Source organism: Rhineura floridana, chromosome 6 (assembly GCF_030035675.1).
Source record: "Rhineura floridana isolate rRhiFlo1 chromosome 6, rRhiFlo1.hap2, whole genome shotgun sequence".
In the NCBI taxonomy this organism is placed as follows: domain Eukaryota; kingdom Metazoa; phylum Chordata; class Lepidosauria; order Squamata; family Rhineuridae; genus Rhineura; species Rhineura floridana.
This window is the reverse complement of record NC_084485.1, coordinates 152261756-152276184: the sequence shown is the minus strand read 5'-3', so window position 1 is coordinate 152276184 and position 14429 is coordinate 152261756. Positions and strand designations below refer to the sequence as shown.

The 14429-nt window shown below is 42.5% G+C and overlaps 1 protein-coding gene across 9 annotated transcripts in view; it reads left to right on the top strand.

Moving 5' to 3' along the window:
- The window catches only part of TNR (tenascin R), a 223338-nt gene that overhangs the window by 112484 nt on the left and 96425 nt on the right, over window positions 1-14429 (top strand). For all 9 annotated transcript variants that reach the window (XM_061634120.1, XM_061634118.1, XM_061634115.1 and 6 more), the window contains exons 5-7: window positions 3109-3224; window positions 8213-8363; window positions 11514-11783. In XM_061634120.1, coding sequence (XP_061490104.1) covers window positions 3109-3224; window positions 8213-8363; window positions 11514-11783 — 537 coding nt within the window. The remainder of the gene's footprint in view (window positions 1-3108; window positions 3225-8212; window positions 8364-11513; window positions 11784-14429) is intronic.

Sequence of the window (14429 nt, the reverse complement as noted above, 5' to 3'; positions counted from 1 at the left end):
GCACACCGAGTGACCTCAGATAGTTGTCTGCGGTTTGGGGGAGTCTTAGAACCCTTACATTTTTGGGAGAAGGGTCCCAGTATGGTCCCTATGTCTCCAGCATCTTATGAGCCAATCAGCATGAAAGGGGAGTGTGTTAGCCACTGAGAAAAGTATTCTAATATGCTTCCTTGTCCTTTCCTGCTGATTGCAGCCTATCAAAGTGAACGGAGATGAGTTAGCCACAGAGGACTCTTTTCAGTAGGTAACACTCTTCCCTTTCATGCTTATTGGCTCCTGGGGACATCTGTTGTTGTGGGAGAAGTCATTAACAAGGATCTCATTCTCAACCCAACAGCAAAAAAAAGGGAGGACTAGGGTCACTGTGACTATCATGAAGGGACCCTGCACTTTTGAATTTGCCACTGCACTGCTCATGGGCACAGCTACTATAGATTCATGATCTAGCCAGTAAGAACTGGTCTGGCCTGCTCATGTGTCTTCTTTAACAGCAACATGGAATGCAGGAATCAGCAAGTGAAGCTTTTCACATGGAGATAAGCATTGTCAATCTGCTTTCTGCACACAAAGCTGCTGTTAAAGGTATAGCTACAGGAGCTGCTGAAAAAAATGACAATCCTAAGCTAACATGCTTTTGAACAGAATGGTGATTTGGGATAACAGTTGTGAATCAACAGGCCTTAAAATGCCTTGACAACTGAAACAAGTCTTCAGCTATGAATCACAAAGTGGAGTAGTAGGGGAAAGGAGATAGTTATTCATGCAGGCTTTCAGCATTCCACAATGTATTTGCCTGCGCTTTGGAATTCCCAGTATGCTTTTATCCTTAAATTTCTTCGACTAGAAGAACTACTGGCAAAGCAAGAGAAAAGGGTCTCAGCTTTAACTCACTCAGTTAAACTAACTCAGAAACCAAACAATTGCTGCCATTGTCAGAGCAGATTCACACATTAAACCTGAGATGTGATAGGCTTAAAAATAAATTGTATGAACAGCAAGCAAGGTGATCTTGATTGTGCAGGTATGTGTGCATACTCAGTGGGGAGCCAGGATGGGCTGTGGCATCCTGCCAAATTATTGCCAGTGGAAAGCCCAAGTTTGCCATAGCATCACATGTGCTCATTGTAGCATCACCTTTGTGCTCTTATGGAAAACTGCTGTTGCCGAAGAACCCATCACAGCTCACAAAAAGTGCGTGGAGACTATCAACCCTGCTGTTCCTTCATTGCCATGGTTGCTTAGGCATCATTGTTACTTAGTGTACCCTGGTGTGTGGCTGTAGAAGCAGAACACCCACAACCCAGTTCCAGTATTTTGTGCAGCCCGTTTATTCTGAGCCAGCAGCATTTACAATGTTTCCAAAAACAAGAGAAGTTTCTGCCTTTATTCACCTAACTGAGCATGTAACATCCCACCACAGAGAGTTTTCCAAGAGGAGTTTGGGAACACCACTAGATTAGTCAGTATTGGATCTCTGCAGTTCTCACAGAACCATAGAGATTAATGGTGAAGGCTTCCCCTGTGAGAAAGCCTCACAGCTGGCTCTGTCTTCCACACCCTGTTGGAAGTAAAAGGCCTTTCATCTACCTCCCGTTTTCCTCCCAGAGTCTGGGACATTGAGCTTTCATATACCATAAGACAGAGTAGGCTAGGAATGGGGGAGAAATTCAATTCAGTTCACATTTAAAGCAGTATTTATCAAATTGGCACTTTGCAAAACAATATGAGAACCAAAAACACAGCCATCCTTTGAAATTTGCACTTATCCTAATTTGGCAATGCAGTTTTCCAATCAATGTTTTAAAAAATGCATATATTACAGGAAAGTAATGCATTAAAATGAATATGTGAGTGAAAATAACATACAAAAATGCATTATATTAGGAGAAACTGCTTGCAAAACTATGTACATTTGTCAAAACTGCACACAAAAATGTGTTTATTAGGAGAAATTCACACAAACACTGAAGAGGATTTTTTAAAAAACCAATCCTCAAATTGCTGCAGAAATGTGGAGAACTGAATTTAAGATTGGAAAAGTGAGAAACTGAGAAAACCGAAATTAACAGATCCTTGTATCCCTAGATTATCTAATGTACCTCACATGAGACACTTCTCATCCTAGGAAGCTGTCTTATACTGTCTCAGCCCACTGGTAAATCTAGCTCAATATTGTCTGAACCAGGGGCAGGGAACCTCCAGCCTGTGGGGCAAACGTGGTTTGCCAGGTCATTTCCCCAAGCCACACCCACCTGACCCACACCTGACATCATATGTGACATCAAGTGTGGAGCAGATAGAGACTTGGCTGCAGAAAGCAGGGTTGAACTTCCTGGGCATCTGCTGATACATGGGGAGTTCAATGATGTTTGGTTTTGGCATTCCAGCGAGTTCCCAGGGGTATCTGGCTGGCTCACACAAACTGCAGAAAGCAGGATTGAAACACACACACACCCCTGCACATCAGCTGACATGCAAGGAATTCCAGCCCTGCTTGGGCAGTATCTTCCCTGCAGCCAACTTTGACAGGTGGGTGGGACCACCCACCTGTCAATCACCTGGTGTCATTACCTGGTGTTAGGTTTCACAGGTTTTGCAGTTATTAGTTGTGATTTTAATTTCTGTGTATATGTTTTTATATTGAGTGTATTATATATTTTTACTGTACGTCACCCAGAGTGGCGGGACAACCTGCCAGATGGGCGTCTAATAAATCCAATAAATAAATAATGACATTAACTGATTGGTAAGTGGGTGGAACCACCCACCTGCCAAAGCTGGCCCATGAGGATGGGGGAGATAAAGATCTGGCCCACTGGGCCACAAAAGGTCCCATTCCTGGTCTACACTGACTGCCAGTGGCTCTCCAAGGTATTAGGCAGGGTCTTTCCCAGCCCTACCTAGACATGCCAGGAATTGAACCTGGAACCTCCTGCATCCAAAGCAGATGCTCTGCTACTGAGCTTCCATCATAGCCTGTTCTCTGCTCACAGTGGTTGGACAATGGAAAGTAGAGATTTGTGTTCCATGTTAACTATTAAAGCTGGGTTACTGTGCAGGTAACACAACCTTTGTCCCCCCGTCCCCTTCTGCACCACTGTATTCCAGAGCTCTCTACTCCACAAGGGCTGCAGTTCAAAACCATCACAGAGACCACCGTTGAGATGCAGTGGGAGCCCTTCTCCTTCTTGTTTGATGGCTGGGAGATCAGCTTTATCCCTAAGGTAACAGCATCATTCAGAACTGTTCCCCTGCCAGGAGCACTTTCTTCCCAATCAGCTGAAGCCCAGGGGAAGCAGTCACGTTTCAGCTGTGTTCCTTGGTTGTCAGAGTTGCGGGGGGGGGGGAAGTACCACACAACCCTGTTTGCAATAATGGAGGTGGAGGCAAACAAGTGTTGTGTGCATGCTGTGGGTCATGCTAGCCAGCCAGACTACCTTTCAAGCTATTTAAACATCAATTTAACTGCCCAACTCTCAACTAAGGCTGCAGTCCTAACCCCACTTATCTGGGAATAAGCCCCACTGAATTCAGTAGAACTTACTTTTGAGTAGACATGATTAGGATTGTACTGTAAGGTGTGCAATTCTCTTTGTGGTGGCTCAAACAAACCATATTCACCACACAACAGTCACTCTAACCATGCAATACTTTAATTGTATGTATCTGCCTTTATCACCATTTTACTGTTGTGGACAGCTTCTGCAATGGCAGTAAAAACTGTAAATTCACTGTTAGGGATTATTAGGAAAGGATTTGAAAATAAAATGGTTAGGATCATAATGTATTTATATAAATCTATGGTGCAATCATATTTGGAATACTGGTCACCACATCTCAGAAGAGTGCTTTGCCCTCCACACTAGATATGACAATTGTATTTAAATTGCGGGGGGCAGGAATCACCACCAGGGCTGGCACCAGGTGTGACCGGGCCCTTGAGCACCAGCTTGTCCCGGGCTCACAGTGCCATAGCCCCAACAGCCCCTCCTGATATAGGCAGAACGGGGCCTGCCCCACCTACCTCCCATATCAGTGTGCACGCCCTGCCTGCTGCACATGCACACCTGCCATCACCCAAGATGGCAGCTGGGGCATCAACCCCTCAGCAACGCCTCTGCTGCCATCTTGGGTGATGGCAGGCATGGGCACACAGCGCATGGGACATGCACCCTGACACACTAAGGTCCCTGTATGGGGGCATATGTCTGTGAGCTTCCACCTGTAGGGGGGGTGCCTGGGATCTCCCGCTCTGTGATCTACGGCAATGGGAGCTCCACCCTCTCATCCAAAGGATGGGCCCCTCAGGGCCCTCCCTGGGGCTCAGGGGCCCTTTGCCAGGGCCCAGCCTGGACATGTGCTGGTGCCGGGTCTGATCACCAGAAATCAGGTCTGATAAAAAATGGGAAGAGAACATAGAAAATGCTTGAATGAAATGGGATAACCACAACATTACCTAGAGCCTCTGTAAAAAGTGTGTGTACAAAGGAAGTTAATTCTAGACCGAATGAATGGTGAAGAAATAAACTCCATCATATTTCTCCACTCCTAGCACCAGTAGCCAGTGATATGGAAGAGGGACAGGGTAATGTGGGACATGATGACAGGATATCATGTGTTCCCCTTACTGCATGTCACCTCACAGGTAAGAGAAGGAGCAACTGTACAGGGCTGCTGCCTCCCATGCTCTTCATTACCTCTACTCTCTTAGTGGTTCCCCACAGGCACAAGGAGTCATGCCTTCAGTGTAATGGCCCCAACTTTATGAAATTCCCTCCTACTGTAAGTTAGACAGGCACCGTCCCTGCTGAGTTTCAGATGTTTTATTTTGGGAGGCCTTTGCATCATGAATGCTTCTTTGATGTTTTGAATTTTCTGAGGGGTTTTTTTTGTTTAATTTTTTGAGATGTTAAATTTCCAAGGTTTTAAATTTTTGAGGTTTGGGTTTTGCATTGTGTATATTGTATATTTTTTATCATTGTAAGCCATTTTGAGACCTAGATGGTGAAAAGCAGAATATAAATTTTAAAATAAAAGTAAATATTCACATGTGAAGAATCTTGCCTTGTCAATGGGGGACCAAGGCTGCTCTTTTAGCTCTGCCCCCCCCCACTACTCCTTTCTTTAGCAATCACTTGTTGTGTAAAGTTGTTTGAAGTGAAATTCCAACACATATACATATCCTCTAATAAGCAGGGGATCTGTGCTGTCGGGACACTCCATTGTGTAGGTGTCACAATCGTGACAAGCTCATACACATGAGCAGATGCTTACATGTTGGAATTTCACTGTGGAAGACAGCAGACACAACACATCATTACTGCAGAAAGGAGTTGGAATGTCAGGGGTGGGCCTAAAAACTCACAGACCTGCTCCTCCATCAACATAGCAAGGCATTAGTCGTGAGTAAGGTGTGATTAGGAGTCTTAAGAGTGTATTAAGTGAAACTGATCCTTTGAAATGCATTTTGTATAAAGCTGTGCCTGTATAACATCTTGACAAGACCTGTTTTCTTTCAGTCCAGAGCTATTGAAGTTCATCTAAAAAACGGACAGCCTCACTAAGCCCTAGAAGTGTGAAAACCCACAACAGTAAACAAAGCTGACAAAAATCAGCAGAAAAATAAGAGAAAGATCAGGAGACAAACCTGAGGTTGACAGGTGTTTTTAAAGGGCCAGAAGGAATTGTTTGTAATTTTACAAGCTCTTTCTTGTTCACTCTGACATGTTCTCTCACTCACTCACTCACTCACTCAGGGCTGGTTCACACTGCAGCTGGCTTCAGCTGAATTGTGGATTAAAGAGGAAGCTTTTCTCATCGCGATAGGGTTTAAAGGTTCACACGTCTTACCTTACATTAGCCCTCAAACTGCTTTTTCCGTTCATACTGAAGGGAAAGGGTTAATCTCGCAGCTTCCTAATCACCACGCCCTCTTAAGGTCAAAGTATCTCTTCCTATGGTTACCTTGGCAACCAAGCATGCTCAGTTTGTTCCAAAGTAAAAAAAAAAACAGGGAGGAGGAGGAGGAGGAGGAAGTGGGTGGGGACTCGCCAAAGCAGCGGAGCTAACCGTTTTACATGCCCTTGAGTCTGGAAGCACAAGCGGTTTTTCCTTCCATTTTCGGATTTAAAGTGGATTCATTTACTTCGGGTTTAAAGGGGAAAGCAGCGGGACGCCTCCCCTTTGCCTCCAACGTCATGTGATTGCTGAGAATTTAATAGGTAAGCAGGGAGGCTTGATCTCAGATTAAACTGCTGTGTGAATGAGCCTCACTGGCTCCCACACACATACTTATGCACAAGCACTGTTCCAATATTACACCCATGCATCTCACTACAGGAGATATTTACAGCATCCACTGTGGAAATTACATGGAAATGTGATAAGGAGGTGCTCCCCCAAATGTCTCAAAAAGGATTTCCAATTTTTCAACCAGCCCCTATTGTCCCAACATCGACAGAGATAATGTTGATCTCCAAGATCACATGGTGATTTCTGCAGATCAAACAGGTGTTAAAGACGCAAGCGGAACCCAGATTAATTTTCTTCTGGACAGTTGGCAACTCTAGTCTAAAGCTGCCCTTAGGATCTGGCTGCTAGCCTCTCTGTTCATCTGTTCCCTTCTAAATATAAAATGCATATAACCTTTTCCTGCCTTACAGAGCTGTTCATTGTTATTTGGGAACAGGTCACATATTACTCATTTACAGAATTCTGAGTAAGTTCCATTACAATTTCATCTTTACGCTAGAAGGGTTTGGCCCCTTATAGCCTTACTAAGTTACCAAGGCTACTATTTGCATGAGTGCAGTCCATTACTCATGAGTTACCATTGCACTGGAGTGCTTTTTCAGGCCTGCATCCACTGGTAGAGAAAGGTTCCAACTTACCTCTTCATCTAACAGGCTGTTGCTCTTCCTTCCAAGCTCTTCGGTAGGAAAGTGGGGCAGGCTGTAGCCTGACCTCTCATTCAGCACTGATCCACTTGTGATGAGTTTTACAATCTATCACGTGAAATTGGAGGCCTCCTTCACAGGAGCTGAGCACCTAGTTAAGGGATTCTTGGTGTAATGGCTAGAATGCTGGGCTTAGAGCAAGAAGACCCAGATTCAAATTCCTTCTCAGCCATGAAGTTTGCTGGATAACTTTCAACCAGTCACTCACTCTCTGACTATCACATAGGGCTGTTAGGATGTGAAATGGATGGAGGACAAAACTCTATGGAAAGGGGGCAGGGTAAAAGTAGCAAACAAATCTGCAGAACAAGCCAAGATTTCATAGCTGCAGCTGGAAATCACAACAGTATAATTTAAATAGAAGTGGTTTCATTTCATCCCATCCTAAAATACTGTTCCTTGCCAGACCAGCTTGCCCATCCACTGTGGTTGTTTGTTGAGACTCTTCTGCCTGCCCTCAGAGATGAAGTTGGCAAGAATTAACAGATAGGCCTTTTGGGTTGCAGCACCCAGGTCTTGGGACGCTGTTGCCCAGGAGGTTCATTTAGTCCCCAGTCTCAATGGTCATCACCAGCTGCTTAAACAAGTCATTTGTTTATCTGCTCCTTAAATCTGCATTTGTTTATTAGCACTTCGTGATTTCGACTGTTTATATCCTGCTTTTATATCTTGTTACATTGTTTTATGCCATACAATGTATGGTTGGATTGATCTTGATTTTGCTTTTATTAATAGTAGTCACCTTGAGCATTTCTTCAGAACTGGAAAGGCAGGATAGATATTCCTCAATAAATAAATATGCTCATACAGGCTGAATACATTCAGAAATATGCTTGCACAGGCTCAGGAAACTAGACTGCAGACTGTGCTTACACGTTCTTACCAATGGGGTAAATAGATGTGTCTGGGGGTAGTGGTAATTGTCATCAAGAATATGGCATTGGAGGAAAGGTCATCCCCCATGCTGCAGCCCCAAGCTTTGTCCACTTTTCACTGGCTGCTATTTGCAAAAGCTTCAAAGAGATAGAGATGCATTCACATGTGTATGTCATAACAAGTAGCTTGGCTCTGAGGATTAACAAAGCAAGAATCTTAAAGAAATTAATCAAGGTTGAGAAATGTTGAGGCTTTTTGACTTAGGATACGTGTGAAAATAGAACAATCATCCTATATACAGGAGGGCATCAAATTAAAATTTGATTCACTGATATCACCATTTCTTCCATACTTCAAACCAGATTGTTTTATATCCCCAGGACAATGAAGGAGGTGTAATTGCACAGCTCCCTAGCAGAGTGACAACCTTCAATCAGACAGGCCTGAAACCAGGTGAGGAGTACACAGTCAATGTTGTAGCCCTCAGGGAACAAGCCCGGAGTCCACCCACCTCAGCCAGTGTCTCAACCTGTGAGTAATCCAGCCTACAGTTCCATGCCAGTTTGGGGGTTAACAGCAATTTTTCTTCTAGATAGGATTAAAGATTGTATTAAGGGCTATTTGCAATAACAACTAAATGGAATCTCCATGTTTAGAAGGAGACTGTCTCTGAATACCAGTGGATAAATGACAGGGGAGGGCTGTTGCTTTAGGTTTTTCGGGACAGTGTAGAAGCTGGAACAAGCCCTTTGTAAAAGAAATTGATGCCAAAAACAGTGGAATGGCAACTTCAGAGCAAGCCAGGCCTACCAAATTCACCAGTCACACATGGCTAGATGGGATTCATGCAATAAGCCAAAAAAAAACCTTCCTGGAAACCACATTCCGATACCCTTTCTGGGCTCTAAAACATTTTTCTGGAAAACAGCTGGGAACAGCAACTTCCCAGCAGATGGCATTTTGGTTGTGAAAGCATTAATAAAATATAATATTGGGAGGCTTTTCATTCTTAAACATTGTTCTCAAGTGTCTCTAACACATGCCAGTGTTTTGAGCATCATTTTTTTTATAACGAGCCTGTTCCAGCCCATTCTGGCTTTTACACCATCCCATGTTTTTCTGCTGGTGGAATTCCCAGAAGCGTTTCTCCAGCTATTTTTGGAAACGGGATGCTAGATTTAGATTAGATGGACTTTTGAGCCCCACCTGCACTTACAGTATCACAGCATTTTAAACAATCATGCCCCCCCAAGAATCCTGGGAACTGTAGTTTGTTAAGGATGCTGAGAGTTGTTAAGAGACCCCTATTCCCCTCACAGAGCTGCAGTTCCCAGAGTTCCTTGGGAAGAGGGACTGATTGTTAAACCACTCTGAGAACTGTAGCTCTGTAATGGGAACAGGGCTCTCCTAACAACCTTCAGCACTCTTAACTAGCTTTCCTAAGATTCTTCAGGGAAGCCATAGCTGTTTAGAGTGCTGTGATGCTGCTTTAAAGGTATAGTGCAGATGGCGCCTTGGTCTGATCTCACAGGGCTCATGTTGTGGGCAATAGATAAAATGTTAACTAACATTCTAGCTCATCTTTGTTCATAACGATGAAGCTGAACAAATTCTGACCTTTGCTGCAAAGATCTTTCACCCAGCTCCTGGTAATCCCATTAAATGGTTCCATTCATGAAAAACTATCTTGAAGAGAAAGGAACATACAAACAGCTCTTGCAAAGCTCTCAGAAACGGGGATGCATCAACAAAGCTGATAATGATAGAGCAATTAATGGACTTTGGAACAAAAGAAATATATGCCAGGTATTTTGTGGTATAAGTAGGCCTTTTGCTCAAATAAAAGAGGATCTGCTGAACAATCTGCAATCCTGATGAAAGTCACCCTTTCATCATGTCAGCAAGCATACAGAGACATTATTTCTTTCTTTCCTTCCATTTACAGATGTATGTTTGAAAATTGCTTGCGATTTACAAGTGACATCTACAGGCCATGTGAAGCAATTGCTCATTTTGAAAGTGCTCTTTTAAAGTCTGTTCCTCTGCCTGCATTTTACAAATGTTCTGAAGAACCTTTTTTTCTTAATTAACACTTGGGAGTCCACTTCATGTTTAAACCTGAAAAGGCCTATTGTTAGACAGTGTGAGAATTGCTCATCCTCAGACACAGTGGAACCCATCCCCTGATTTTCTGCATGAGTCTCTTTCTAGCTCCGCTTCCTGACTGGGAGGAGTCAAGCCGCAAAGCAGAGAGGCTTTTGTGCAAATAGGCTATCGGCATCCTCCTCTGAGGGCGGGTAATTATTTGCCAAGAGTGATGGAATTATCTGTGGATACAGAAAAGCAACCAATTTACCTGCCCCTTGTGGAGACTGATTAGAAGGAGGCAAGGTCCAAGCAGCAAATCTTGCAGAGGCTTTTCTAATTGCCCACCAAATTATTTTTAAAAAATAATTAAGAGCTTTTAGTTAGATTAAACTGACGAGAGCACAAGGAAGTTACAAGGTAACAAATTAAAAATCTGAAGTCCAAGGAAGGGATAGCCTTACAGTGGTGGGTGATCATGAAAACAAATTATACACAGGTTCACATACGCATGTTTGAACCCATTGACTTGCATATGTGAATAAACCATTACAGATTAAAAATCACAGACAGAACTTTCAAAAATCTGATGTCAAATACAATGTTTTTCCATGGAGACTGTTTACATATTTAGTTGAGATTTGCAAAGCACTGGGTGTTGAAGAGAAATGAAATAATACACATGTTGACAAATGTTGACAAATCAGACCCTTCCTACTTCCTATTTTTTCAGGAATATATGAATTTGCAGTGCAGTCCTCCTCTACTTGTTGACTCAGAAGCAAGTCCCGTTGAGTTGAACATACAGAATATAATACACATAATAAAATAACCAACTTGCCACTACCAAACCGATGCACCAGTTGCATATCATAATTTAGGCTGACACTAGTACAAAGGGAAAAATGAAACCTATGGAATAAGAGCTGAATAAAGCCCTCATCCACAGGCAGGAAATCAGTCTGAGATTACATGCACAGTGGGAACAGCAGGGTAATGCTGATTTGGTACACAAACGATTAACAAGCATTTGCCTCCTGTTTTCTGTTTTGTTTTACACAAGTGCAATCCAGCAAATGCTTGCTGTAGTTTCCATTTCCAGCGCAAATATTAAAGTCCTGCTGATGTGAACAATTGTCTCAAACTCCCCCCATGTCCAATTTGAGTTTATTTACTTTCTATTTGGTGTGTGGGTGGATAGGTGAAATGAACTGCGCACATTCTTGCACATGGTAGGCAATGTGGGAAATAGCAGCTGGAAACAGAAACTCTGGTATATGCCAGTTCAGGATAAAATAATCATGAGGGAATTTTCATTCGATTCACATCCCATGGAAAGCAAAGCAAGATAGACAGCATCTGCACTCTGATGCATATTTCCATGCACATCTTTGTTTTTGTAGTTCCTAAAAACAAGGATATCAAGGGACTTGGAATAGCCATGCATATCCAAGAAGGTGGGACAGAAAAGCAGAAAGCTCACACTTCCTTAGTGTAGATTGCTCCCTTTAATACTTAGAGGATTCCTTTTTCTCTCTCTGTTTTTCTTGTAATTTGTCTCTTTTTTCCATTTCTTTATGCATTTAATGTGTTTAGTAATTGATGGGCCAACCCAGATATTGGTGCGCGATGTCTCAGACACAGTGGCCTTTGTTGAATGGACTTCACCTCGGGCTAAAGTGGACCACATTCTGCTGAAATATGGCCTAGAGAATGGGGAAGGGGGAAAGACCACCTTCCGGCTACAGCCTCCCCTGAGCCAATACTCCATGCAGGCCTTACGCCCTGGCTCACGGTATGAAGTCTCCATCACTGCTGTCCGTGGGACCAATGAAAGTGATGCTGCGGTCACCCATTTTATAACAGGTAAGCCCAAGACAATCAAGTGTTAGCAGAGCACTACTCACCTGCAACTAAAGTTGCATTCATACATTCTCACCTTTCCCCTTCTCTACAATATGAAAATCCCCAACCTAGGAAAGAGTCCATAGCTTAGTGGTAGAGGATCTGCTTTGCATTCAGAATGTTCTGGTTTTAGGCCCACTGAAAGGGCCTCTACTATCAGCCCCAGGAGATGCCTTTGTCTGATATCCGAGAGAACTTCTACCAATTGGTGATAGATGGATCTATAGTAAGGGCTGCTAACCGATTGCAAAGGCCCTTCATTGGTACCCCTTGCAGATAGCACAGAATCTGGGTTTTCATTTGAAAAAGGTAAGTTTCTAAGTCCTCCTAGAAATAAAATTATGGAGCAAAATGTGCCCATATCCTTCTAAGTAATTTATGTGAAATGAGCCATCCTAGATGCTCCTGCTTGTCAGTATTATTAGCAATAAGTGGCCAGAGCTGTGTTTGATAAGTAAGTTGTTTGGCAGCCTAAGCATTGGGGGAAAACAGGGTTCTTGTGCCCTTAACAGCTGTATGGCAGAAATAAATTCAACATGTCAAGCCCTTTCTAGTGTGGGAATGCAATTCTGGGAAATGCTTCACAATGACTACTTTCTTATTTTTTGCTATGCCACACTTCCCGTGGCAACCATTTTGTGACCGGTGCCCCCAGCACTCTCTCAAAATTTGAAATGTACTTTCTTGTCCAAAAAGGTTGGTGACTCCGATCTATAGTATAAAGAAGATTCATACATCCTTTCAATGGCAGGCATGAAGTGTGATGCTATAGACATGTTTTCATTTCACCTCATCCTATTTTCAAAGAACCATTGTTTATTACTCTGTCAACACCATCAGTAAGAAAATCTATTTCTGATGTAAAAGGTCATGCAAGCTAGGAAAACCCAGTCTATAAGGCAGACTCAGAAGGAACAGAACATTGGGCTGATGGAGTTCTCCATTCCCATGCCTTAAACAGCTTTAGATTAGGGGATGGAAGGGTAAGATTTTTAGTGGTAGTGAGGAACATATCTATGCTTGCAGAATGCAAAGTACATTTACTATTATTATGTATGAGTACTTAGGAAAAATTGAATAAATCAAACCCTATAGACAGCTGACAGTTTTAAAAGAGGAGGTGGAAAGCATATTTTAGAACTGTTTTATGGATTGGATAAACAATATGTATGGATACTAGTGGTTTGTGTTATAATGATATCTTGCTGACTATACTTAAGAGTAAGGGGGATGTGCACTTAACTGATTCATTCTCTGACTTCTATGTTACAATAAAAAAGCAAATAAAAAAGCAAAACTGTTGCATTATAAATTTGTCACTCCTGCTTCACACAACACATTTATATTTTGCCTTCAGTACCACCAATGTGGCACCATACTTGTGGGAATGTCAGGGAATGAGACCCCAATGATGCACAAAAGCATATGCACCAAAATGTGTTTTTTTTAGTAAAAATTCTTCCTTGGGGGCGACACTGATTCAGTTATTTCAGGGAAAACCCAAATTGCCTTGTCTTGATATTCTTGAAATAACTGAATCAGAGTTGACCCTGAAGATGAGAATTAACTTGAAATGCAGTAGACACATATTATGTGTTGGATTCAGACTAACAGTGCAATCCTAGCCATGTCTAGTGACAGGTAGGTAAGATTTGAATTGCAGCCCATTAGGCTGCAACCCTATGCACATTTACCTGGGAGTAAGTCCCATTGAACCCAATGATCTCAGTATGTCTTCTGAGTAGACATATTGGATTGCTGCCTTAGTTGAATGTAGGTCCCATTGAAATCAATGGGGCAAGCTAGTCCATTGATTTCAATGGGAAACAGGTGTAATTTACACTGCAGCTATATACTAAAGTATTCAGAAGTTCATTAGATAAGTGAATATAAAAATACACCTTTAATCTGGAACATTGGATAAAGGTATGGGGGAGAAATTTGATTCAGTTTGTATTTACAGAACAACCTACCTAATGAGCACTTTTTGAAACACTACATGAACCAAAACACAGCCACTTTTCAAAATTTGCATTTCTCTGAATTTTGCAGTGCAGTTCTCCAGCCAAGTAATGTGTACAAAAATGCATATATTAGTGAAAGTAACATACAGGGAATATTATTTTGCAAAAATGTGTATATTAGGAGAAATTCACACTAAAATGCTGGTGAATTTTCTGGAGACATTTAAAAGAAAAACATTATAAACTAATGTGGAAATGTGAAGAACCGAGCTAAAGACTGGAAAAATGAGAGGAACCAGAAATGACAGACTCACTCCTCCCTAGTCTGGATGTCGCCTATTATCTTCTGTGCATCTTTGAGGTCTCCTTCTCTTTTGTTCCTGCATTTGATTTAGGGTGACCAAATGCAAAAGAGTGCCAGGCTTCTGCACTTTTAGTAGTTGTGTGGAAAAAATGAAATGGACTGCCAAGTCGATTCCGACTTATGGGCAACCCTATGAATAGGGTTTTCTTGGTAAGCGATATTCAGAGGGGGTTTATCATTGCCTTCCTCTGAGAGGCAGTGACTGGCCCAAGGTCACCTAGGGAGCTTCATGGCTGTGTGGGGATTCGACCCCTAATCTCCCAGGTCATAGTCGGCAGG